The sequence below is a fragment of the Rhizomucor pusillus genome, assembly GCF_041956525.1.
Source record: "Rhizomucor pusillus strain CBS 183.67 unplaced genomic scaffold VTP01scaffold_7, whole genome shotgun sequence".
NCBI classification, from domain to species: domain Eukaryota; kingdom Fungi; phylum Mucoromycota; class Mucoromycetes; order Mucorales; family Lichtheimiaceae; genus Rhizomucor; species Rhizomucor pusillus.
Genome location: NW_027192149.1, coordinates 1,021,457 through 1,044,333, shown reverse-complemented (window position 1 = coordinate 1,044,333; position 22,877 = coordinate 1,021,457). Strand labels below are relative to the sequence as shown.

Here is a 22,877-nt window from a genome sequence, read left to right as displayed (position 1 = left end):
TTCGATATGATGGAAATCCTCCCGCGAAACGCTATTCGAAACAGGTCAATGCTTTTCCGGGATAAGTTCGTCACTTTTAATATGCAAATCGCTACAGACGCAGAGCCCTATTTTAACAGCAGCATATCGAAAAATTACACAGCATATACCTTGGAAATATGGCTACAGCTACAGCTATGCAGCAAAGAGCTTTTGGCAGTATTGACGCCGACTTTTTTATCGAAAGCTTTTACTATTTACCACCTGCACAGGCTGGAGTGTCCCAAACAATTAACCATGCCATTCATCAATACTGCAAAAATTTGGAAAACATGTGGGCGGACAAGTTGTTTTCAAGGTCGGCCGAATACGTTGTTCGCATCCTACTGAGATTACACTGGCCTCCAAAAAAAAACAAGCGCATTACAAAGACTTGGTTTCCAGAAAAGCAAAAGAGAAAAAAGAGTTCAAGGCTCTGTCAAAATTTCAGCCATCCGTAATCTGCAGCGGAACAAGCTTTACGAAGAGAACAAGTATCTGCGCAAAACAGAAAGCCGTATCATGCAAGCCGGAGATGAACACGAAGAAGCTAGATGGTTCACGCGGCGTTATAAATGTCAGCGGCGAATACATGCTATAAACGAAGTCTGGCAAAAGAGGTTGGATAGAAAACCTCAGGACGCGGTAAGCTGAGGAGTGTGGTTATTTGCAAAATGACGCATTAACGAATTCGTTCGGTACTTTTGTTCAGATCGTGCAGTTTGCAGCCGGGGACTCTGCCAGTACTGTGCCAACCGAATACACTGTCGATGAGGTGAGCGCTCGCTCTGATATTAAACCTTTATAATAAATGCTAAGTAGATCATGGCTGGGATGAACGAGTATCAGAACTGTTGAAACATGGTCTAGAAGAGGAAGAAATCATTGAAATTTTGGAGCAGCATGAAGAAGATTCGACCGAAGAAGAAGAGCACACAGAAGAAGTCATTTCTGACCAACCGGAACCGAGTAGAAAGCGATTGAACCGCTTAAAGGGCATTTGCAAAAGTCTCCTTTTTTCAACCACTATGGTCAACGAAATAACTGAGCAAGATGTGACCAGCGCTTGCTACGACGATCTGGAGCTTTCATCCAAAGAAACTCAAATAATAGCATTCATCGCCAATCTGCTCAGACCCTTCCTTCAAGCTTCAAACGGGAAGAAAAACCGGTCGATTGCAGATACTCTACCATTTGTCTTGTTTGCAAATACACTGTTAAGAACCTGTAGATACCCGGAATTTACAGCACAAATCTCGCCAACAATATCACCGGCAAAAATTCAATCTTTAACGCTTCCAACAATAGATGTTTCGATATCTATACCTCCAAGGATGAAAAAAATTACGAATATCAGAAAAACGCGTGAAAACAAGGAGGTGATGATCGGATCTTCCTTGGATATTGACAAAATCAAGCGAATCTGTGAAGAATCAGGTCTCCACTTCCAGAATCGTGCGATCCTGACATCATTTGGGATTGTACGACTGTTAGGCGAAAAGAAACATGCAAACTAGATTCAGACTTCGGTTGATAGAACAGCAGGGCAGCAAGAAACTAAAGATGATATATTCAACATGGACCTGGAAGTCCTAAATGAAGAGACTCTATCAAAAGAAGCCGTATACAAAATGCAGAAAAAGGAACGCAAAGAAGCCATAGCAGTATGCGAACATGCAACGTTGGATATGCAGCAAAACGATATTCAAAAGTTCCAGGAACTAAAAGAGCTACGATTAAAACGAACCTGGGCAATCATAGCCGCGCACGATCCGGTATCTGATCCAAAAAGCAAAAAAGGATACAAGACCACAACTAAAACCTGGTGATCAGACCAAGAAAAAGATGGTGCCTACTTTGCGAAACTTCGCTTGTGAGAGTTCCCCAGCCAATATAACAATATCTACTCTGGAAAAAGAAGCTTACGAGGCAAGAAAGCCCATAGTGTATAGCAGGACGGACTATGGCTTGCAAACGATGTCTACGACAGTCCCTATGACAGCTGATAGACTGAATTATCATTCGTCACTCTACAACAGATTTGACGTGCTTAGCATTGCGGACGATGAAATCCCCATCGATACACACACTGACGATACTGGCACGTACATGGAAATACCAAAATCCATCTGCATTACAGCACCGCAACTGAACAAGAAGCCACTGAGCAACCAACATTCACGTCTACGTAACAGAAGAAAAACAAGAAAGATGGCTGTCCAAAATGCAAAAACAATCAAGTGAATATTCGATGGAAACCACATGAACAGCTAAAGATGTGGCTGTAACTCATAGGGTGAGCAATGTTCAGCTTGGCTTGACATTGTATCTGTGCTAAACTTATCTTTAGGTTGCGCGCGAATCAAGACGGGTTCTCAGGTCTTTTTATCAGTCATCTCGGGCGAAAAAAAGAAAAGCGGAATCAAGAGTTAGCGACAAAGATTGCTTATAGCCAGGTAGCTGCTCAAGAGCGGAGGGCGATAAAAAATGATGCAGGCGACGACAAAGCCATTCCTGTCATGTTCATTGGAAACCAAGGAGCCGGTATTGAGAGCCGTCTAAAGGGACATACACGCCGAGGCGGCAAGAAACTGTTGAAAGACCATTGTCGCCATGCAGCGGTTGCGACTACGGATGAATTCCGCAGTTCCAAACCTTGCCCGTTTTGTTTTCCGTCAAAAAAGAAGGCTTAAAATTAAGGATCAACGCAAGCTGGTCACAGTCAATGGATCATCCGTTTTATGAATCCAGACTGTATAAATTACCAGAAGCACAAGAATATACAAAACAGAGACAAGCTAGCAGCTGTATGTATCGCCATAGCTGGATACACAAATATGCAAGGATATTTCCTTCACTGTTTTCATCGATATGCAAGCTCAGCAATGCTGCACCAAAAACAACGAACACACCTCCACCCATCAGGTAAGAAAAAAAAGAGACACGTATTAGTACTTTGCTATTAACGCTGGAATTTCATAGACGATGCGGAGAAGGCTTCTGTTGAAGAACAGATAGACTAGAGTAGCTAGTCCAGATCCAGCACATTCGAATGCTGAATTTTCCAAGGTACTATCATATGTTAAGAATACTCGCCATTTCAGAGGCCTGAGAGGTATCGGAACATCTATGGTCGTTCAGTTGATACCTACAACTTACTAAGTAATCTTACTTTTCCTTGATTCTCCTTCTTTTTCCTTACTTCCTTTTTTGCATTTATACGGTTAGTGTGATTCGTACTTGAGCGTACTGCTGCCTTTGAGATTCACTATATTGTTAGGTATCTTCGCGCTATAAATACATGGGCAGGAGGTAGCTTTGTCCCACAGGCTCTAGAAAGAGCTGCCCACACCTGATATGCGCGTTGAGTTTTATCCAGCACTTGTCACCATAAGTACAAGGATTCTTTTGCCATCTCGATCTCCCATTTTATTGAATTATGCTCGCTTTTCAGCGCTTATATACAAAACTATGAAACAGTTAAACCAATGCTGATCAAAGTGTCTTCATACAACGTACCATTGTTTCCTCGAATAAAGGTATCACCATATCGATTTTTGAGCTTTCCGTCTACGTACTCCTCTGTGTTTTCCAAAGCAATATTCATGTAGCCATCCAAGCACGCGAGAATGCCTAGATCAGATTCCATAATCCTGTTTAGATACGTGTTGTCATTGCTCCTGTTGATTCTTTGCTACCTCGATAGTTGATTCCAGAGTTGAGTTTAACAAGAACAGGCTGGCCCATAACAGCGTTCAGAAAGTCGGCCGGTGACCGCGTATCTTGTTCTTGACCCTCCATTGGGTTGTTAAGAAAAAAGGACCAACGAGCAAGTACTGGTGATAGGGCGCTGCTTTATCAGTGCGCGAAATTGATGACCGACTCAGTCGCTCGGATTCCCAAGAGCGACGTCACAGCAAGGTAGCGGGCAGCAACAATTTGAATTTGAGACCTCGGTCAGTAAGAACCCTTCACAGCTCATTTCAACTACGATGCTTCGCCAAGTCTTTGCGCGTACGGCTCGTCGCTGCTACTCGACTAGTTTGCAACCTTCTGCTAAGCAGGTTGCCCCACAAATACAGCAAGCACCCAACAGAGCTACCACTTGGTCCGCCAGCCAACGTCCCAAGGATCTCGCCATGGTCGGTCCTCGATTCGAGCAGGCCGATATCGCTGCACAGGCATGTCCGACAGATCTTACGTTGATGTGACAAACCATATTGACAATATGTATAGCCCAACTCGATGGCTGCTATCGACTTGATCGCTGAAGAGCCCATTCGCTTTGTCTCCAAGCGTATCGTTTCCTGCGACGGTGGTATGTATTGGCACCCTATCTATATGCCGATACCTATGCTAACATTGTATTAGGAGGAGGTGCTCTTGGACACCCTAAAGTCTATATTAACCTGGTATGTTCAGACTTGGAATGACGAAAGAGTGAGTATACCGGTATTCATTATGCTGTACCCATTAGGACAAGCCTGGCGCACATGCCTGCGGATACTGTAAGTTTTGCCACATATGTAGAGATAACATTGGATTGTTGTACTAAATGACCTGTAGGCGGTATTCGTTTCCAAAAGCAAGATGATCACCACCATTAGATCAATGAACGGAAGAAATATAAAATTGATTTTGTTTTGTACACAATCATGCGATGTTTTCGCTCGCGCAATGATTGACATGAAAGGCTTTTTCTTGAATGACAGCGCTCACAACATTCTAGGTCTATTTTGGGAGTATGTACAAAGAGCATAGGAGGGTCTATCTGACGCACGCAGACACATTTGCAAATCAATCAAACAAATGATCAAAGGCTTCACCGCAACCTTGTTCCTGCATCCAACTTTGTAGCATGCTTAGATCATTGTGATTGCCAAATTTGCCATGAATATCGAAAGTAACTTCAGTCATATCTTTGAACAATCGTTTTTGCTCGAACTCTGCGCTGGATGTGCATTTCGATCGTTCTTGCCATTTGGCCGTCATTTTTCTATGTGATGCTGGAATATCAGACCATGAGACTGTTTTGATATCATTAATGAACTTTGCTACATTCTAGAACACCATTCAAGGATGTTATTAACACTGCGGCGAGAGGGAAATTTGACCTTTAGTCATCTAACCTTTTCTGAGCCTTCCAGGCACAAGCAACCGGGTTTCCCAGGACATAAGAATCCAGTGATAGAATACTTTGGTGCCCAATCAATTATATGCCCTCGCTTTGCAACGCTAGTGTTAATTAACATCCATTATACGAATAACATCGACTTTTACCTTCTCCCGAGTATAAATCATGGGAAACCATATCCATTCTCGGAGGAATCGTAGACTGGATGCATCTTCTTTGCTGGATATTTTCAAATCAGCTTCTTTTCGTTTTTCAATTGCTGCCGCGGCGACGGGCTCTGCTTTTTGTTGGATGTACTGCAAACTCTCCAATATTTTTGAGGCTCGATCGTCCATTTCCACTGCATACTGCTTCAAGCTGCTTCTCAGCTTTTCATGCTCATCACGCGAAAGCCAGGGATTGAATGATGATGGAATCGATAGGTTATAATTATCCGTCCACAATGATATCTGACAAGTAACTACCAAGGCAATTGGTGTCTCGTCTGTGCCCACGGGAAGGCTGATCTCAACCTGCAGGGAGTCCGGTAACTGATCTTTTAACGCACTGTAGCTGCTGTCGACTTGCAGGCTTTCAACGACTTGCTTTTCTCGTACCGTTGAAAAAGCAAACTCGTTGTCACCATAGTACATTGATTGCAAGAGCTCAATGACATTGATCGCCTCAGCCACGACTTCTGGATCTGTAGTCGCTGGCATCAGGATACCTGTGAAGATGAAACAAAGTCGAACATCTCAGCTTTTCTGGGAATATATTTGGCAAGTGGGGCAGATCGCGGACACGTAGTTCGGTTGTTGTTATGTTTCCATGCCCTCCTCAGTTTAGTTTCCCGAACTTATATATTATCTTACACTCTCTTTTACTTTAATCTGTCAAAGATTCCCCTCTTGAACTCAAAGCATATCTGGTATGTAAATTATACAATAATCATATTTATATAGAATGGCTCGCTGGTGCTAGTGACCAGACGAATAGAAAACCTTTTACATACGTGAGTACAGGAAAGAAGTAGAATATCCATTGTAGTTTCGTTGCGATTTACATTATGCTTAGCATTAGAAGAAATGAATACACATCAATTTGTAAGCCATTTTCGAGGTGAAATGACACTCGGCTTGACGGAGCAATTGCCAATACCGACGAGACCGATAATATTGCCTGCCGAGCAACCTCTGGTAGACTCCAAAGCGCAGTCCGTGAGCAACATCACCTTTTGGATAAATTCCATACCCAGATCGTCCTTGGAGTTGAGTGGATAGTTTGGACCCATGATGCGTACTTTTTGGTCTGCTCGAGCTGTTCCAGAGAAGACGCGGCCAAGCGCGTAGAATCCATCTTTATCAGGCATAGGCATTATCTTAAAGACATAGACCATAAGTGGTGCTAGTGAGTCGCAGTTACGGATTCCATCTGCGCATGCGTCGTTCAACGGGCCTTGATACAAGTTGGATACACGATACGACTGAGCAGTAACAGGGGATGGAAGATGGATACAAGCCATCTCTAGAACAGCATCGCGGCAGGGCAGAAATCTGTGCATGACGACCTTCAAAAGTTGCTCACCCTCGAGAGCTTTTTCTTCGGGATTCAATTGGATGTTGAGCTTCTGCAGCAAGGCTGCTACTTGATCCTTGCTTTTGAAATGCATAGTGGCATCGTACAAGCGATAAATAGGATCTAAAACGAACACGTTGAAGGCTCGTTCCAGTGGTTCGCCTTCGACGTCGGTATTTTTGTTCGTCCATTGACCAGCCTTAGAGTCGAAGTAATTTTCGCCCCATAATTTCTCCATCAGTTTGTCCTGACGAACGCCAAATTTTTTAGAGTAACGAGCCGCGAACTGCCGTAGTGTGAAACCCCAGCCATGTAAACTCGATGCAAAAGCAACGCTGCCATTTTCGGGATGGATTTGTAAATCTCCTAGAGTGTCGTACGTGTAACTTGTATAAGCTGAGATAGTCGCATTGACGGAATCGATAATGCGTGTAAAAGCCTGTATACGATACAGAAGGAACATGCATGCATTAGGGACAAAGATATGAGATGTATTACACACGCTAGCTTGCTTACCTTGTAGAGTTCTTCCTTTGGAAGTTGAAGCTCCAAAATTGCACGATCATTTTTGTTGATGACCAGCACGGGCTTGATCCGCTCTACAAGTGCTATCCGCAAAGCAGTCATCGTTTGGGTTCCGATGCCGTCGATGCTATCGACCACGACGATAGAACCATCTGTAACTCGCAGAGCCGTCGTCACGGCTGCAGGCAAGTCGAGACCACCGGGCGAATCAATGATATTGATCAGAAACTCATTGGTTCCAGTTCCCTGGGAGGTCGTCTGCTTGTTGGTATCATCCAATCCCTGATCCAGCACGAAACAAGTGGAAAACGCTGTCGACTTGACAGTAGCACCATTGCGGTCTGGTTTGTCCTCGTTTTGTCTGGTATCCGTAAGATATATGCCACCAGCCACACCAGCGCTGTTGGATACCAAAGTTTCCGTCAACGTTGATTTACCGTGACCTCTGTGAGCTACTACAGATATGTTCCGAACTTTTGTCGTTTGATTCTATGTATAAGAGTTTCGGATGAGTTAATGCGGCGACTATTGTGCCCCATTTTAGTATAGACGTACCATCAAGTCATATATCCTTTGGTTTAAAGAGTTCTGCCGGGGAATATCACGTATCTTTTGAGAATACGAACGAATGAGATTGTTTTAGGTATATATACTTACTACCACTATTTACAAACGACGAAACAAATCGAATTTCGTTCTTAGTGGAATTGAGTGTGTCTAGGGTGACCACTATCTTACCCATTTTTGTTCTTGATAGTGTCGTAAAAACAAAAGATCGGGGAGAATTAGCCCTTGTAAAGCGTTACTATGTATTTTATTTAAACTGGGGTATGGAGTTCTGGACAAAGACCGAATATGCCGCTTGCAGTTGGAGACTAATGACAGAAGTGCCAAGTTCTGCCGAGTCTCAGTGCAACTAATCTATATTCTGACTTGATATGCTATACAGCGGTGCAAATATATCGCTCACATATTATCTTTTGATATAACAAGGCATTGAAAGACTGGCTAATTATTGAATGTTCTGATCTTACTCTGCGCAAACTGCTCCGGAGAATCGTTTGCAAATAGTCAACTGGTGATTTTGACTCTGCTACACTGTTATTTGGTGTGACTTAGAACAGAGGGTAACAAAGAAAGGAAGTCCCTGTCAGATGCAGAGATGCAGGCACCCAGTTGCTGGCGGCGAATTCCGGTTTTGGAAGCTGAATCCCAAATACTCGCCTGCTGGTGGCTTCCGCCACAGGGTGTGACAACCCAAGTTCTTCTCAAGTATACTCTCCCCTTCCTTCGTTTTCCTTGCTCTTCTTCTTCCCACAAAGATCGGGACACAAATTTGCTGTATCTACTAAATAGCAAACACGATCGGACCCTTATCTACTACCCTCTACAAAAAATCGTTCTGTTTCCGCATTATTAACTTGAGAAATTCATCAAAGCCCTGATCATGAGCTCCAAACGCGCGTCTCGCAGCAGCAACACAGCATCGTCGTCCAATGATACAAGCGCGCAGGCTGCGCAAGTGACTACGAACAACGGTTCCACAACAAATGCCACGTCATCGACTAACGATCGCTCGTCCCCTTCTACAAGACAGACATGCTCCCCCTCCAAGTCTGCTGCAAAGAAGAAGGACTCTGGAAAGGGCATGAGCAGCAGCGCTAAACGGTAAAGTAATTTATTGTATCTAATGTGGAAGACGATCGCTAATGACAAATTGGGCCTGCATACAGGATTTCTAAGGAGCTTGCAGAGATCTCTCTGGACCCTCCGGCTAACTGCAGGTACGTCAAGATAACGGCCATTCATCGTTCTTTGGACTGAACATATATGCTGATTACAGTGCTGGACCGAAAGGAGATAATTTGTACGAGTGGGTGTCAACTATTGCTGGACCTGCAGGATCACCGTATGCTGGCGGCATCTTCTTTTTAGATGTCAACTTCCCGCAAGAGTACCCCTTCAAGCCTCCAAAGGTATGCTTATCTTTATGCAAGATTTGAATGTAGGTGATTGGAGATCGGCATTCTTATACGTTTAATAGGTTGTCTTCAGAACCCGTATCTACCACTGCAACATCAACAGCCAGGGCGCAATTTGTCTGGACATCCTGAAGGATAATTGGTCTCCCGCTCTGACGATATCCAAAGTCTTATTATCCATCTGCTCACTATTGACAGATCCCAACCCTCGTATGTCCTCTGGCTGACCGTGCTTCTCGTTGTAAAACTAACTTACTTTACTCTGATGTAGATGATCCCCTGGTGGGTAGCATAGCGCAAGAATATCTTAACGATCGTGAAGAACACGATCGTGTCGCCAGAGAATGGACTAAGCGGTAAGGATTCCTGCTTTATTCGTCCCAGCACTCTGTTACTCATCCGAAAACTCCAGATATGCTTGCTAAACCACCACCTTCTTCTCCTTTAATTACTCATATCAAGGTATTTCGGGAGGTCAGCATTTAAGTCATAGCAAACATCAGTTAACATTCAATAAAGATCATTCTGCATTGTAATGAATAATGTATCTCTTTTAATATACATTGCTTACCAGAGATGCAATGTCAACCAAGAAGATATCATGTATGTGAAGGTAGCACATCACGCATATCACAGGTTGCGGTTCTTAAACCGGAAACCTGAAAGGGCTGGTTCCCGAACGAAGCGCAGCACACGGTTGCATAGAAAAGCTCAACATGTCAGAGCCAGAACTGCGACATGCAGCTTCTGTCCCTCGCAATGTAAGTCTGAATATATCAAGGGGAATGTGAGCCTTTTGGAGTCGCGTGTACTGACATTTATACAGGTATTTACGCTACCGTCGCCCACGGACATCACCTTGACGCCTTTCTGGACCACGATACGCCACGTTGATAACTTCTTGCTACAAAAGTCGCATGCTCCAGGAAATCCTATATTCAAGAATTTACTCAGCACAATTGCGAATGTGTGAGTGGAAAGTGTTATCTAGAGGGAGGAACACATTTTTGCTGAAAAAAGAATTCAAGGTTTGATACCAAGCAGCCACCATTTCGCATTCTATTTCAACGGGAAGTCAACACAAACTGTCTTCAAATTGCTGTTGGAGAAACGGAAACTGCTATCGAGGCGGCTTGGTTGTGGATAGAGCACAACATGATACCTGAATTAGACACGATAGATGATCCTTTCGAGAAAGAGCAGTGGGTCGTGGAAAAGATTAGCATGATTGTAACGACCATAGGTAAGCAATGTAATCCTTGCTCAAGAATGGGAATTCTCATGTACCTTTCAAGATACTGGCACCGATGAGCTATCTACAGACGAAAAAGTTCGCAATGCATCACGGACTTTTAGGCAACTATTTGATGTGCCTCAGACTGAACGTCTCGTGAACTGTACGTGATCAAAAAATTACAACCATTCACGCTACACGATAAAAAAAAATTCTAACGACATTTCTGTGGCTCATATACAGATTACTCGTGTGCGTGGAATGGCAGGCAAGGCTGGCTTTACATCAGCGAGAACTACCTTGGCTTCTACTCCTTTCTGCTCGGAATTGAAACGAAAAGGATCATTGAACTGAAAGATATTCAGGATATCAAGAAAGAGAAATCCAAGAGGGACATGTTTGATGATAGTCTACGCATAGTAACCAAAAGAAATGAGGAACACTTCTTTAGTAACATGTTCAAACGGGAAGAGGTTGGTTATATGGAAAGGAGCAAAGAAAGGGGAAGCTGACAGTTTCCATACGTCCAGGTCTATGACTTGCTGGTACAGCTTACAGGACAAGCTATGCTACGACTATTGAGAAATGCAGGAGGAGAATCACACTTATCGACTAAGCGCGAACCTGAAAATAGCAGCTTATTCCTTAATCCTTTGAAACATGATCTAGCAGCTCAAAAACGCAACATGAATCTATGTCTACATTTCAGGCTGCCGCTGGATGAACGCCTAGTTGACTCTATCGATGTTGGATATACCCGACCTAACGGTCCAACTGTTGAAAATTATTTTCCTGGACGACTATACCTTTCTCAGACCTTCCTTGCCTTTGAATCTGTTAATCGGCAGTCTCCACCGCAGCAGCAACTCGCCGTCTGCTGGGTTGTCCTCCCACTATATACCATCAAACGCGTCGAACGACTTAACTCTGGGTCGTATTCATCCTCGCTAGCGATAACCACGTGGCACGGTATGGAGCACGTATTCCAGCTTCGCGCTCAAAAGACGTTTTGTGAGCATTTCTCTGGACAGCTCGGAAAACACTTGCGAGGACAGACATCGGTCATGAAACGTCTAAAAACGTTCCTTGCATCGTGCGAATCCGAAAAACTGCTAAATCCCCAAGAGGAGCAAGAGAAACTGATAGATGTGGATGATAATGATGATCCAAAGGGCGGATTTCTGGGCCAACAGTTTGGATACCCCGGTGATGCTCGAAAAGCCAAGGATAAGAGTAAAATGAGATTGTGGGCGCAATATTTCAAAGGTATACATTTATATCATTGTTCACGCTACTGCTTTGTGTTACTGAAGTGATTACTTTGCAGAGAATGGACGAAATCTAACCATGGTGCGGCTTCCGACGTTTGGTAAACTGGTTCGAATTGGGTTACCGAATACTTTGCGAGGCGAGATTTGGGAGGTCTGCTCCGGCTCTATATATTTGCGACTTGCCAACCCAGGCGTTTACGAAGAAATATTGGAAACTTATAAGGGCCAAACATCACTGTCCACTGAAGAAATTGAAAAAGATCTTAATAGGTAATATACGATGCGGTGCTGCGTCCACACATTTTGTACTGATATTTCCCACAGATCGCTTCCAGAATACGCCGCATACCAGACGCCTGAAGGCATTGATCGGCTGCGACGGGTACTGACAGCTTACGCTTGGCGAAATCCAGAACTAGGATACTGTCAAGCGATGAACATTGTCACTTCGGCCCTACTCATGTAAGCTGTTCCAAGTTTACCTTGACAGCATCTCGATATTCATTCTGCTGCTATAGCTACATGACGGAGGAGCAAGCATTCTGGACATTAAATGTTCTCGTTGATCGGATGTGCCCGGGATACTACAGGTATGTCGATATTTTCGCAACATTGCTATTGACGAAATTGACTCCCGAAATTGCAGCACATCGATGTATGGTGCTTTGCTAGACCAGATTGTGTTTGAGCACCTAGTCGAAAAGACAATGCCGATGCTTTGGAACCATTTTAAAAAGACAGATGTTCAACTTTCTATGGCATGTTTACCGTGGTTCCTCAGTCTATATGTAAACTCGATGCCTCTTCCCTTTGCCTTCCGGGTGTTGGATTGCTTGTTTATGGAAGGCCCACGTATTCTATTCCAAATTGGGTAAGATCCACGATGCATGAAAACCTTGAATTGAGTAAATGTGTGTCTTAACAGAAACTTTTTCCCATAGACTGGGTAAGACACGATCGGTTTGAACGGAGCGGTTGTCAAATTAATGTTTGCCAAGGACTAATATGTGAGAACAGCAATTCTCAAGATGAACGGGGACCAGCTTCTAGAGTCAAAAGATGACGGTGCATTTCTTGGCATTTTGAAGCGATTCTTTACATCATTGGATGCACCGCTGCAATCAGACTCAAAGAATGAGAGGGGCAAGCGGCTGACGGTACGTTAACTCTAAATCACAATTATCGTACGAGATTACTCATTCCGAATTTCTCTTTTTTGTTCGTCTTCCTTGTTTAGAAATTCAACGAGGTTATGCTGACTGCTGTAAGAAACCGATGGAAAGAAGAGTATCACTCGGAGGGGCAATGGACTAAGCATATATTGATTAGTATCGCGAGTTCTCTATAGTAACGGATGAAATGGTGACGGAACTCCGTCGAACAAACCAGCTCAAAGTGGTCGCCAACATTGAATCATACACGAAACGGTCCGCCATTCGTCACTTGAAGGATACGGCAAATTTCGGAAAAGAGGAAGTGGCAATCATCTATGACAAATTCTTCGGAGCGCTCTACTATGCTAAACAGCAAACCGATAAGGAAGCCCAAATAGACCTGGGCACTTTTGAGAGTATGCTTGCATCCATAGTAACCTGGCCGCGACTGAAAATGCACAGCAACAACGACGAGTCCAACGAGGCGGCTTATCTGCGAACATTGGGGCACGAGTTTATGCTGCGATTATACAATTATTTCAAGGATGATGCTCATCAGGGCGTGACGTTTCAAGATACAGTGATTGGACTCAGTGAGATAATGCACGGAGTGGGTATTCTGTTTAGAAAGGCCGCGCAAAGCGTGCTGTTGAGAGCGGATTGCTAATATCCAGGATCACCATGCAGGACATCATGTCGCAGATTGAGCTTTTCTTCAAATTGTACGACGCTGACAAGGACCAATTTCTACAAAACGGTGATATTGACAGCATGGCTCGGGAACTTTACTGGCTGCTTGAGCAGTTACATCAAGATGCGGTCGCCTGGGATGCGATCTGTAACCTTGTGGTTAATAGTCTAGAGCAGTCTGAGATATTATCAGGCGAGCAACCTGACGAAAACTCGACACAAGAGTGGCTGATGTCGTTGAAGGCTCCCGAGGGGCCGATCCAGAAACGATTGGCACACATAACCCATTTCCTCTTGGGGCCGCATGCCCCTACGATTGGGATCGGTTTGCCATCGTTTCGCATGGCTGTTTTAACGAACAATTGTCTGGAGATGTTCTTTGATCATGAATTCTGCTCAAGTTTCAAGCTAGTCAAGGTAGCTAGCGAGCGGCAAAAGAGCTTAGGTCGAGAGTTATTCGAATCACTGTTCGATGAAGGCAAGAAGCTCGCAGTAAACACGCTAAGTCCGCCATCCGGCAAAGTGTCCCCATCCATATCACCCGTTCCATCACCATCTGTATCGCAAACACCATCTATAACACGCTCCTCTCCCGAGTCAAGCCACGCTGGCGAAAAGCAGCAACAGGACATGTCGAAAGAAGTCGACACTCTTATGAATGAATTAGGACATTTGGATGTGTAAAATAACAATAAAGGCAACGTTTGCATCATTGTAAAAAAGTAACATCACGGATCTGATCTGGTTGTCAAGTTTTTCCCGACGGCGGTAAACGGCAGAAAGCGCAGACGATAATTTTCACATGTCCCCCATTGCAGATCGTGCCGCGTAGCACAATTTCTGCCACGTGTGGGCGGTTCTGTCAGCTTCGGCTCTAATGCTCAGAAAACCCTGTTTACATTTTGACTTTATTATCGCTCCTTTAAACTGGACTTATCTCGCAGGGGTTACCCCCAAATGATATGTGGCGCGCGTTTTCTTGTCTGATAAGGGACTTCCAATCCCATCGTTGCTATGCAATTGAGTGTTGTCGACGCTACAGTGAACAATTGATGATGGAGCCCCTTGCAGCAGCAAGAATTCATTTCTGACGAAGATCATGTGTCCTGCACCCTTTTCGATCCTGAAAAAGGAAAATGTAGACACGATTACGTATTGGGGGATGCAAGGTGGGTTGAGCGGATTGACCAGAGCAGCATATGAAAATTGTGTTACCTCACAACGAAAATGAAAAATCTTTATTATGTCCTGATCGCTGTCAGCACGAATTCTCTGCTTCCGAATCAATATAAAAGGACGGACGTTTCAAGGCCTTGACAAGTCCTCATCGACAAGAACAACATATATATCTTCTCTTTAATCAGCTCACAATCAAGACTCTCACAAGAAAAATGTACACTGCTCACGTATTCCCTGTTGCTATTGCATGCCTTGCCGCTCTTGGATCTGCAAGCCCTCTACCAGAGCTAGCTCGTCGTCAAGATAATTCCTTTGCGATAACTGAGCCTGCTGCTGGCTCCACCATCTTTGCTGGCCAGAACTTTGCCATCTGTGAGTATCGATTCATGCAGTTAGCGATTTGAAGTGCGCATGCTTATCATCAATTAATTAGCTTGGGTACCTGGCGATAACTCTGCTGTCACACTTTCGCTTGTTAACAGCCAAGGCAATGCCTCCAACGTTGAACTTGCGTCTGGAATCAACGGTTTCTCTGGCTCCTTCGTCGCGACAGCCCCTACCGAGGTCGAGAACTGCGCTGAATACAAGGTCGTCTTGAACCACGATAATACTGAAAACATTTCTGAACCTTTTTACATTTCTCGCAACAGTGAAAAGTGCGCACAGCCTACCACCACTACTTCCTCTGCCGACGGTGGTGTCGACGCCATTCCTTCCGCTACAGTTTTGTACGATAACCTCTCCGGTGCCACTGCAGTTGCCAGCATTAGCATTATCTCCCCTGATGGAACAGCAATGCAAACTGGTAGCAATGCAGCCGCGCTCGTCCCTGCAAGCTCAGCTGTAACCATTGCTGGTGCTGTCTTGGCTTCGGTCTTACTTTTCTAAATACATATTATCACGGCAATGCCCTTCCCATTTTTCTTTATGACAGACGACTTCATATCCCATCTATGTGTATCATCATTCTCTTCATTTCCTACTCATATTCCTGTAGCATCTTTCATACCACCAGCAAAATCATCTTAACTATGGACTAGCACATTCCCCACCCCTATCTCTATATAATGTATATTTTTTTTTATTTTCAATCAATAGTTGAAAATATATTGCTACAATTTTCAAAATCACATTGCATCCCATGAAAACTGTTGTCATCGAATCCCCCTGTCTTATCATTTGCGTCATGGCCTTTTCTGCAAAGGGCGGGGTGGAGCAAAAGCCGGCATGAGCTCATTCCTCTTCCAGATCCTGCACTGCAATCATGTTTCGCGCTAGACTTCAGCCCTCGCTAGCGCCTCTTTGCAGGAATCGGGTGCCGTTACGTCCGTTACATGTACATGCATTTAGACAGCAGGCGCCGCGGCAATGTGCCACCGCTGTTCGCAGCAACTTTCCACGCCATATACCAGTCCTATACTCCTTTGCACTCGCCGTACCAACTGCAAACTCCCCAACTCCAAAGACGGCGACAAGAGCCATTAGACATGCAACTCCTTCAGAAATAGAAGCAGCGGGTGTCGAACCCTCCAGCTCCTCCATTGTCCAGTTTCTGCAGCGGCTCATTTCAGCTCTAGACGAATGGATTGTAGAGCCGTTACTCACTGTACGCCGACTCGCACATATCTTTATTTTATTTGCACCAGTGCTCTTGACTGTTCCGATAACATTCTTCGGTAAACATGTACCAAAAGAAGGCGAGCGCTCTGGAACACTGTGGTGGTATGACTTTTTAGCGGCGCAAATGGAACGCGCAGGTCCAACATTTATAAAGGTAAGGCAGAATAATGCAAGCTCAAATGCATATAAGCAAAGATGCTAATTTATACTTGCAGCTTGCACAATGGATAGCTTCACGAACAGACCTTTTCCCTCTTGCATTATGCTCGCGATTATCAAAACTCCATTCCCAAGTGGACCCACACCCATTTTCATATACCTGTCGCGTCTTAAAGGATGCCTTTAAACGTGACCTCTCCGAAATATTCACAGAGCTCGACGAGACACCGCTCGGCGTTGGAGCCATCGCGCAAGTGTACAAAGCAAAAGTACGACCGCATATCCTTGTAAAATACTTGCAGAAAGAGCTTATCGTTCAAGACAACGTTATCACGCCAGACTGCGTACAAACCCTGGATGAGGATGGAAACGTTATTAGTATGCATACATCTGTAGCGATTAAAGTTCTGCACCCGAAAGCGCGTCAAATAGTGAACCGCGATCTCAAGATTATGAATTTCTTCGCCAAAGCCTTGACATTGATACCAACCATTCATTGGCTATCATTGCCGCAGGAAGTGCAAGTGTTTGGCGATATGATGCGCGATCAGCTGGATCTACGGATTGAGGCGTCGCACCTTGAACGCTTCAACGAGCTCTTCGCTGGTTCAAAACAAGTCAAGTTTCCAAGACCATTAGCCGCATTTTCCACCAAGGACATGTTGATGGAAGAATATGAGCATGGCATACCATTGAATATATTTCTAGAACAAGCAGCATATGCCAAAAAGAGAGGCGAACCTCGCGGCGTCTTCGATCACAAGATTGCAAACATCGGCCTCGATGCATTTCTGGTAAGCCATTCAAGCAGAGTCTACCAAAACAATGGGAATGCCCGAACTGTTGACAAACCAACGTGCATAACTTAGCATATGCTGATCTCTTACAATTTTGTCCACGCTGACCTTCATCCTGGCAATATTATGGTGAAATTCTACAAGCCATCCGCATATCATCCTTTGCAACGAGCATGGGCGCGGATGCTAGGTCGCTACTTGCGAGACGATGGAGATGCGGTAGTGCGACGAGTATTGGCTGTAGCCGACGATCCGGAAGAGATGCGAAAAGAGCTGGAAAAGGTCGACAATGAAGGATACGTGCCACGGCTCGTGTTTATCGACACTGGGCTTGTCAATGAACTGAATGACGTGAACCGACGGAACTTCTTGGACTTGTTCCAAGCAATTGCAGAGTTTGATGGGTACCGCGCAGGCGAATTGATGGTGGAACGATGCAGATCACCCGAAATGGTGGTAAACCCCGACGTTTTCGCCTTGCGTATGCAGAATCTCATTTTGGGTTTGAAACAAAAAACCTTTAATTTGGGGGCAGTCAAAATCGGCAACCTGTTGCATGACGCGATGAATATGGTTAGAGCACACCACGTCAAACTAGAAGGCGACTTTGTCAACGTGGTAGTTAGCATTATGCTCTTAGAAGGCATTGGACGTCAACTTGATCCCAATCTGGACCTTTTCAAGAGCGCGTTACCTGTCCTTCGCGAATATAGCATTAAGGATCGTGGAAAAGCAACGATAGAGGGCATGAAGGACGTGCAACAGCGTGGAAGCACACCCCACTGGATCAAGGTCTGGATATTCCTTGAGCTGCGGAACTGGTTTTCGCGCAGTGAACGAGACGATCCATGGTTACAGATGTGGCAAGTTTTCAATTTCCTAGAGTCTTTAGGCAAAAGTATATCCGAACTAACGTGATTCTCGAATGCAGTGATATTCTATGCCCCAATAACCAGTGACACATTACATGAATATTGTAACAATTTACGTCGATTGTTCTTCCCCCAGCCTGTCTCCCAAAGAAATATCGCGTAGGGAGTGCGGCGACTGTGCATATAAAATTTGGGTATTAGATCTGTGCATGACTGCTTCATCATTCTCTAAACACGAGCTGCGTTTTCATTTCTATCAACATGTCATGCGGGCACAACGAATTTTGCTCAGAATGCGCATACTTCAAACAAGGAAAGAAAACAGACTATCTAATATGTCGAAAAGGATTCAGGGGCACAAGATTTTCCTGTTGCTTGGAGAACAGAAGCGAGAGATCTGCAGGCCCCTCTTTTCGCAGATTCTCACTCACCCAGATTGGGCTCTGTCTTCCTCTTGAACAATCATTCTCTCACACCGATTCTTGTCTCCCAACGCTTCCACCCCTGCTGTCTCGGCACTGACAGCAAGGAGAAGTCTGCCGCTAGGTCCACCTACTTGGATATAAGATATTTTTTTTTCTTTGTATCCCTTGCCGTCTGAGCGCCCATTCTCAATTGATCCATTATACCAGCTTTGTTTTCATCTGCAAGAGACAGTGCAGATTCCAACGTTCTTCTCTGTGCTACTGGGTCCCTCAAAACGCCCACCAAAACAATAGACTTTACTAAATCGAGTGAACGCAAGTCTGGTTCCGCGCAGACTCCTGAATGTACATATATATACATGACAACCTTCTTTTTTTTGTTCGTCTGTCTCGTCAGAAACCTTCGATTCCTGTTGTTTCTTGTCTTGCACGTAAAAAGACAAACTTTTCCCGCCCCTTGTTTTCAATATCTTTCTTTTTCGTCTTTTTCTTCCTTCCTTTCTTTCTCTTTCTCCTTTACTCTTTTGACTTCCTTACTAATTGCTTTATTTGTTCCTCCTTTACACTTTATTTGTACATACCATAATATGCCTATGACAACTGACCCTCCGCCATTCACAATCTGCAGTAATGAAACGATATCCGTGAACAGCAGTCTACGTCAAAACGAGCAACAATTGTGGAAAATTGTTGAAAAACAACGCTCAGTTATTCAGGATCTTCAAGAAGAGTTGTCAAGAGCCAGAATAGATCGCAACAACCTCTTGACACAACTGGAAACAGCACGGCAACAGCTCCTGCAACTTGAAAAATGCAACGGACATGAGTATCAGGAACCGCCAGCTGTTGTGGATGACGATCAGCAGTCCCCACTCAGAGGCAGTCAGAGCAGTAGCAGCAGTGGGAGTAGTAGCAACAGCAGTTGTCCCGTACCTCCGCCTCGATCTCCTTATCGCCAGCATAATTGCTCTGCTGATTTACAGGATAGCTCAGCAGCAGGAGCAAGTCCAACTGTTGTACGACCAGCGAAAAGTATGGATGAGACAACAGCTATGGACCCATCGTCGCCTCCGCGATCGTCGTTCACGTCAAGCAGACCGGTATCTCCAACTTTCAAAAAATCACGGTCTCCTGTAAGCGTTATCCTCGACAAAGATGCACAGGTATTCGCCAAATATCAAGAATCTTTGCTACTTCACAGCAGAAAAGATGGGCAACAACAGCAACGTGATACACGACTATGGTCGCCACCACCCCCTCGCCCACCAGCACCACCGCCCCACCAGCAACATCAACGCCACGTTCGTCGAGCTTCGTCGCAACCGGCCATATCTCAAAATCCTCCACCTCAGCACTTTTTCGCTACTGCTAAAGACGAAATGCCGCCTGCATCTAAGGTCATTGAAAATTCACTTGACGAGCTATCGGTTAAAGTGCTCGGATCCAATATTACGACCAATCACAAAGGCAAAGGCGTCATTTCTTTTACAATCTCAGTACAGAGGGGCAGCGACGAGCTCTGGAGGATTGAAAAGCTGTACTCTGACTTTTTGGCACTGGATGCACAGCTAAAGTCGATTAACAAGGTGCGTTCAAGGGAGAGCAAGGTGAACAAACTACCTGATAAGGCACTGTTTGCTACACATACACCTAATAAAGCAAATCAAAGAAAGGTTGGTTCACTCAATACATTGTCGTTCTTATTTATGCAGTCTTTTTTATTCCTCAATCAGTGAAACAAGAATATTAATTATTTTTCTCTCTATTTTTTCTTTTTCTTTCCTTTTCCATACTTTGGTATCTATAGCTAGCAATTGAGAAATATCTGCAGCACGTGGTGGATATCCCCTGGCAAAACTTGGAACCTCTGTGCGACTTTCTTAGTTCCAACAAAGTGGACAAGACCCAGCAACTTAAATCATTGGTACGTTGATTGATAGAATGATAGTGTCAAAATAGCTGCAAACTTATATCTCAAAACTCTTTAGGGTAACTCTGGCTACAAGGAAGGTTACCTTACGAAGCGTAGCAAAAACTTTCGTGGATGGAAAACGCGATATTTTGTATTGCAGAAATATGTGCTGAAATACTACGAGTCTGTACGTATCTTTAAGACTACGTAGGTAAAGATACTACTGACTCAAAGACCTTACTCTGTTTGTTAGAAAAATGGCGCGTTGGTCGGCACAATCCATATTCCTGATACGCAAATTGTGCGACATCACACACCCGCGGGTGTTGCCACATCGAACGATGCAGCGCATGCATTTATGATAGTCGAGCCTAAGAAGGCATCGTCGCCCGGCAGCGGCGTACATCGACATATACTATGCGCCGAGTCTGATGCAGAAAGGGACGAATGGATAGAGGCGCTCACACGATGCCAATTTGCGAGCGCCAAGGAAAAGAAAAGCAACGAGAACTCGTCGCTACCGAGACCTGCTTCACCCAGCACATCAACGAGTCGAAAAATATCAAAGGATGATATACGTCCAATTGCAGCGGTGCCTCTTGCCAAGGCTCAGGAAGGACAGCAAAGGAACTTGTTTGATTCTAACAACAAACTCCTTTCCAGCGTTATTCTACCGCCACCTCGATACTACCTCCCGCAGCGGTCAAACTCGGATACGTCAGTGCAGCCAAATGAATCAGCTATATCAGACACAGCTGTCAGCATAATCACAAACGAGCGGCCACCTTTGCGACAGAGATCAAGTATGGACCAAGCATACCTCACTTCAAAGCAGAATACGCACAGACGAGGATCACTTGGCCAGGTCGTGATCCAGAGTTGCGGTATCAATGGCAGCAGCAGTGGCCCGCAGTCGCCCACGGATGAATCCAGCGAAGAAAAGAGAAAGAAAGCGGGCCGAAGGACATTTTGGACGAGAAGAATCTTTACAGGCGACACGGCTCTCGGCAGCATGTCGCCAGCGAACGGGTTGCGCGGATTTTTATCGCGTTCCTCCAGTGATTCCAACAGCACGGAGCCGGTTTCTCCAAAAGCGCTGTGCGCCACACCTAGCACTTTGTCTCCTCCGATGTTAAGAGTCTTTGGGGTGCCGTTGGAGGAAGCAGTCAAAAAATCAAGAGTATCCCCTAAATGTGAGCTTCCTGCTATCGTTTATAGATGTATAGAGTACCTGGAAGCCAAAAAAGCCACGCAGGAGGAAGGCATTTACAGACTCAGTGGAAGTGCTGTCAAGATCAAGTCTCTCAAGCAGCAGTTTGATTCGAGTAAATAGATATCATGGCTTGCACGTAACTCGGAACTAATAATCGCTATATATATGCTTAGTACCGGACTTCAACTTGCTGGAATCTGGCGAGTACCACGATATCCACGCCGTTGCTGGCGTCTTGAAAATGTGGTTGCGAGAGCTCCCAGGAAATGTGTTAACGCAGGAGCTTCTTGGTGAATTCATACCGGTTATTGGTAAGCTTATGGGACCTAGTATCTAAAAGAGGAATTTAACTTTGCCGAAAACTTCAGACTTGGTGGATAGACAAGAGCGAGTCAATGAACTCGGGCGTCTCGTATCCATGCTACCACTCGCAAACTACACATTGCTTCGTGTACTCTGCGCCCACTTGATCCGTGTTGTCCAGCATTCGGAAACGAATAAAATGAACGCACGGAACGTCGGCATTATCTTTTCACCTACACTCAAGATACCTTCCAGCATTTTCAGTCTCTTTCTCAGTGAATTCGAGTATATTTTCTGGACAAACGATGATTCATCAATACCCGCTGGATATAACAGTAGCAAAAATTCCAGGTCGCTGTCATCATCCTCGACAGACGAGGAAAGCGGCTACTTCACATCAACCACGGCCGACATCCATCCTACGGAGCAGGTCCCGGCACATGCAGCGGTGATGTCAAGGTCTCCACATAACACACGTATATTACGCGACGATCAAGGAAGAAATAATCGTAACAGCGTCCATTACATGGACAGTGTACCATTGTCTATGGTTGGATTGGAAAATGGTATATACGCTGCTCAGTTGTATGCATAATGACAACCCTGCTAACATTGGATTGCAGGAAATGCTGTAGTCGCTGACGACGAAGACGACGTTGAAGATCTCGAGATTGAAAATAACGGCAGTCTAGGGGAAGATATTGAAGATGATGCAGAGGAAGAAGAATTAGAGGACAGCAATGCAAAGTGGACAGTAGATCCGTTAGTGTCAGAAAAATCATGAATATCTACACCTATCCCAGTTCTGCAGCATAGTTACTCCTTGTCCCCTTTC

At 44.7% G+C, this 22,877-nt stretch overlaps 10 protein-coding genes across 10 annotated transcripts; 7 read left to right on the top strand and 3 right to left on the bottom strand.

Annotated features, from left to right (window-relative positions):
- Positions 1 to 158: 158 nt before the first annotated feature.
- VTP01DRAFT_9896 (uncharacterized protein) lies at positions 159 to 2,711 on the top strand (the record flags this gene model as incomplete). The annotated part of the gene is made up of 8 exons (XM_069389171.1): positions 159 to 337; positions 411 to 663; positions 731 to 761; positions 841 to 1,507; positions 1,556 to 1,793; positions 1,852 to 2,206; positions 2,260 to 2,302; positions 2,369 to 2,711. 8 exons carry the CDS (start codon positions 159 to 161, stop codon positions 2,709 to 2,711), a joined length of 2,109 nt encoding a protein of 702 aa, XP_069240315.1.
- A 776-nt stretch (positions 2,712 to 3,487) lies between these two features.
- VTP01DRAFT_9895 (uncharacterized protein) lies at positions 3,488 to 3,819 on the bottom strand (the record flags this gene model as incomplete). The annotated part of the gene is made up of 2 exons (XM_069389170.1): positions 3,488 to 3,651; positions 3,717 to 3,819. The coding sequence occupies 2 exons, from the start codon at positions 3,817 to 3,819 to the stop codon at positions 3,488 to 3,490; spliced, it is 267 nt and encodes an 88-aa protein (XP_069240314.1).
- A 191-nt stretch (positions 3,820 to 4,010) lies between these two features.
- On the top strand, positions 4,011 to 4,625 carry VTP01DRAFT_9894 (uncharacterized protein; the record flags this gene model as incomplete). The annotated part of the gene is made up of 5 exons (XM_069389169.1): positions 4,011 to 4,199; positions 4,255 to 4,336; positions 4,390 to 4,430; positions 4,496 to 4,526; positions 4,585 to 4,625. 5 exons carry the CDS (start codon positions 4,011 to 4,013, stop codon positions 4,623 to 4,625), a joined length of 384 nt encoding a protein of 127 aa, XP_069240313.1.
- A 190-nt stretch (positions 4,626 to 4,815) lies between these two features.
- VTP01DRAFT_9893 (uncharacterized protein) lies at positions 4,816 to 5,850 on the bottom strand (the record flags this gene model as incomplete). The annotated part of the gene is made up of 3 exons (XM_069389168.1): positions 4,816 to 5,079; positions 5,148 to 5,243; positions 5,299 to 5,850. The coding sequence occupies 3 exons, from the start codon at positions 5,848 to 5,850 to the stop codon at positions 4,816 to 4,818; spliced, it is 912 nt and encodes a 303-aa protein (XP_069240312.1).
- Positions 5,851 to 6,227: 377 nt separating this feature from the next.
- VTP01DRAFT_9892 (uncharacterized protein) lies at positions 6,228 to 7,789 on the bottom strand (the record flags this gene model as incomplete). The annotated part of the gene is made up of 3 exons (XM_069389167.1): positions 6,228 to 7,145; positions 7,223 to 7,720; positions 7,787 to 7,789. The coding sequence occupies 3 exons, from the start codon at positions 7,787 to 7,789 to the stop codon at positions 6,228 to 6,230; spliced, it is 1,419 nt and encodes a 472-aa protein (XP_069240311.1).
- Positions 7,790 to 8,678: 889 nt separating this feature from the next.
- Positions 8,679 to 9,638, top strand: VTP01DRAFT_9891 (uncharacterized protein; the record flags this gene model as incomplete). The annotated part of the gene is made up of 6 exons (XM_069389166.1): positions 8,679 to 8,899; positions 8,965 to 9,015; positions 9,075 to 9,207; positions 9,276 to 9,423; positions 9,485 to 9,569; positions 9,626 to 9,638. The coding sequence occupies 6 exons, from the start codon at positions 8,679 to 8,681 to the stop codon at positions 9,636 to 9,638; spliced, it is 651 nt and encodes a 216-aa protein (XP_069240310.1).
- A 291-nt stretch (positions 9,639 to 9,929) lies between these two features.
- On the top strand, positions 9,930 to 14,246 carry VTP01DRAFT_9890 (uncharacterized protein; the record flags this gene model as incomplete). The annotated part of the gene is made up of 15 exons (XM_069389165.1): positions 9,930 to 9,974; positions 10,040 to 10,182; positions 10,242 to 10,456; positions 10,509 to 10,610; positions 10,691 to 10,920; positions 10,978 to 11,713; positions 11,775 to 11,988; positions 12,043 to 12,180; positions 12,237 to 12,308; positions 12,365 to 12,589; positions 12,660 to 12,664; positions 12,736 to 12,875; positions 12,956 to 12,982; positions 13,048 to 13,482; positions 13,560 to 14,246. 15 exons carry the CDS (start codon positions 9,930 to 9,932, stop codon positions 14,244 to 14,246), a joined length of 3,414 nt encoding a protein of 1,137 aa, XP_069240309.1.
- A 707-nt stretch (positions 14,247 to 14,953) lies between these two features.
- VTP01DRAFT_9889 (uncharacterized protein) lies at positions 14,954 to 15,629 on the top strand (the record flags this gene model as incomplete). The annotated part of the gene is made up of 2 exons (XM_069389163.1): positions 14,954 to 15,113; positions 15,175 to 15,629. The coding sequence occupies 2 exons, from the start codon at positions 14,954 to 14,956 to the stop codon at positions 15,627 to 15,629; spliced, it is 615 nt and encodes a 204-aa protein (XP_069240308.1).
- A 376-nt stretch (positions 15,630 to 16,005) lies between these two features.
- Positions 16,006 to 18,276, top strand: VTP01DRAFT_9888 (uncharacterized protein; the record flags this gene model as incomplete). Its single annotated transcript, XM_069389162.1, has 4 exons — positions 16,006 to 16,515; positions 16,577 to 17,314; positions 17,390 to 18,180; positions 18,249 to 18,276. The coding sequence occupies 4 exons, from the start codon at positions 16,006 to 16,008 to the stop codon at positions 18,274 to 18,276; spliced, it is 2,067 nt and encodes a 688-aa protein (XP_069240307.1).
- Positions 18,277 to 19,201: 925 nt separating this feature from the next.
- VTP01DRAFT_9887 (uncharacterized protein) lies at positions 19,202 to 22,826 on the top strand (the record flags this gene model as incomplete). The annotated part of the gene is made up of 7 exons (XM_069389161.1): positions 19,202 to 20,287; positions 20,422 to 20,538; positions 20,603 to 20,713; positions 20,780 to 21,851; positions 21,913 to 22,050; positions 22,108 to 22,608; positions 22,666 to 22,826. 7 exons carry the CDS (start codon positions 19,202 to 19,204, stop codon positions 22,824 to 22,826), a joined length of 3,186 nt encoding a protein of 1,061 aa, XP_069240306.1.
- Between the last annotated feature and the right edge of the window lie 51 nt (positions 22,827 to 22,877).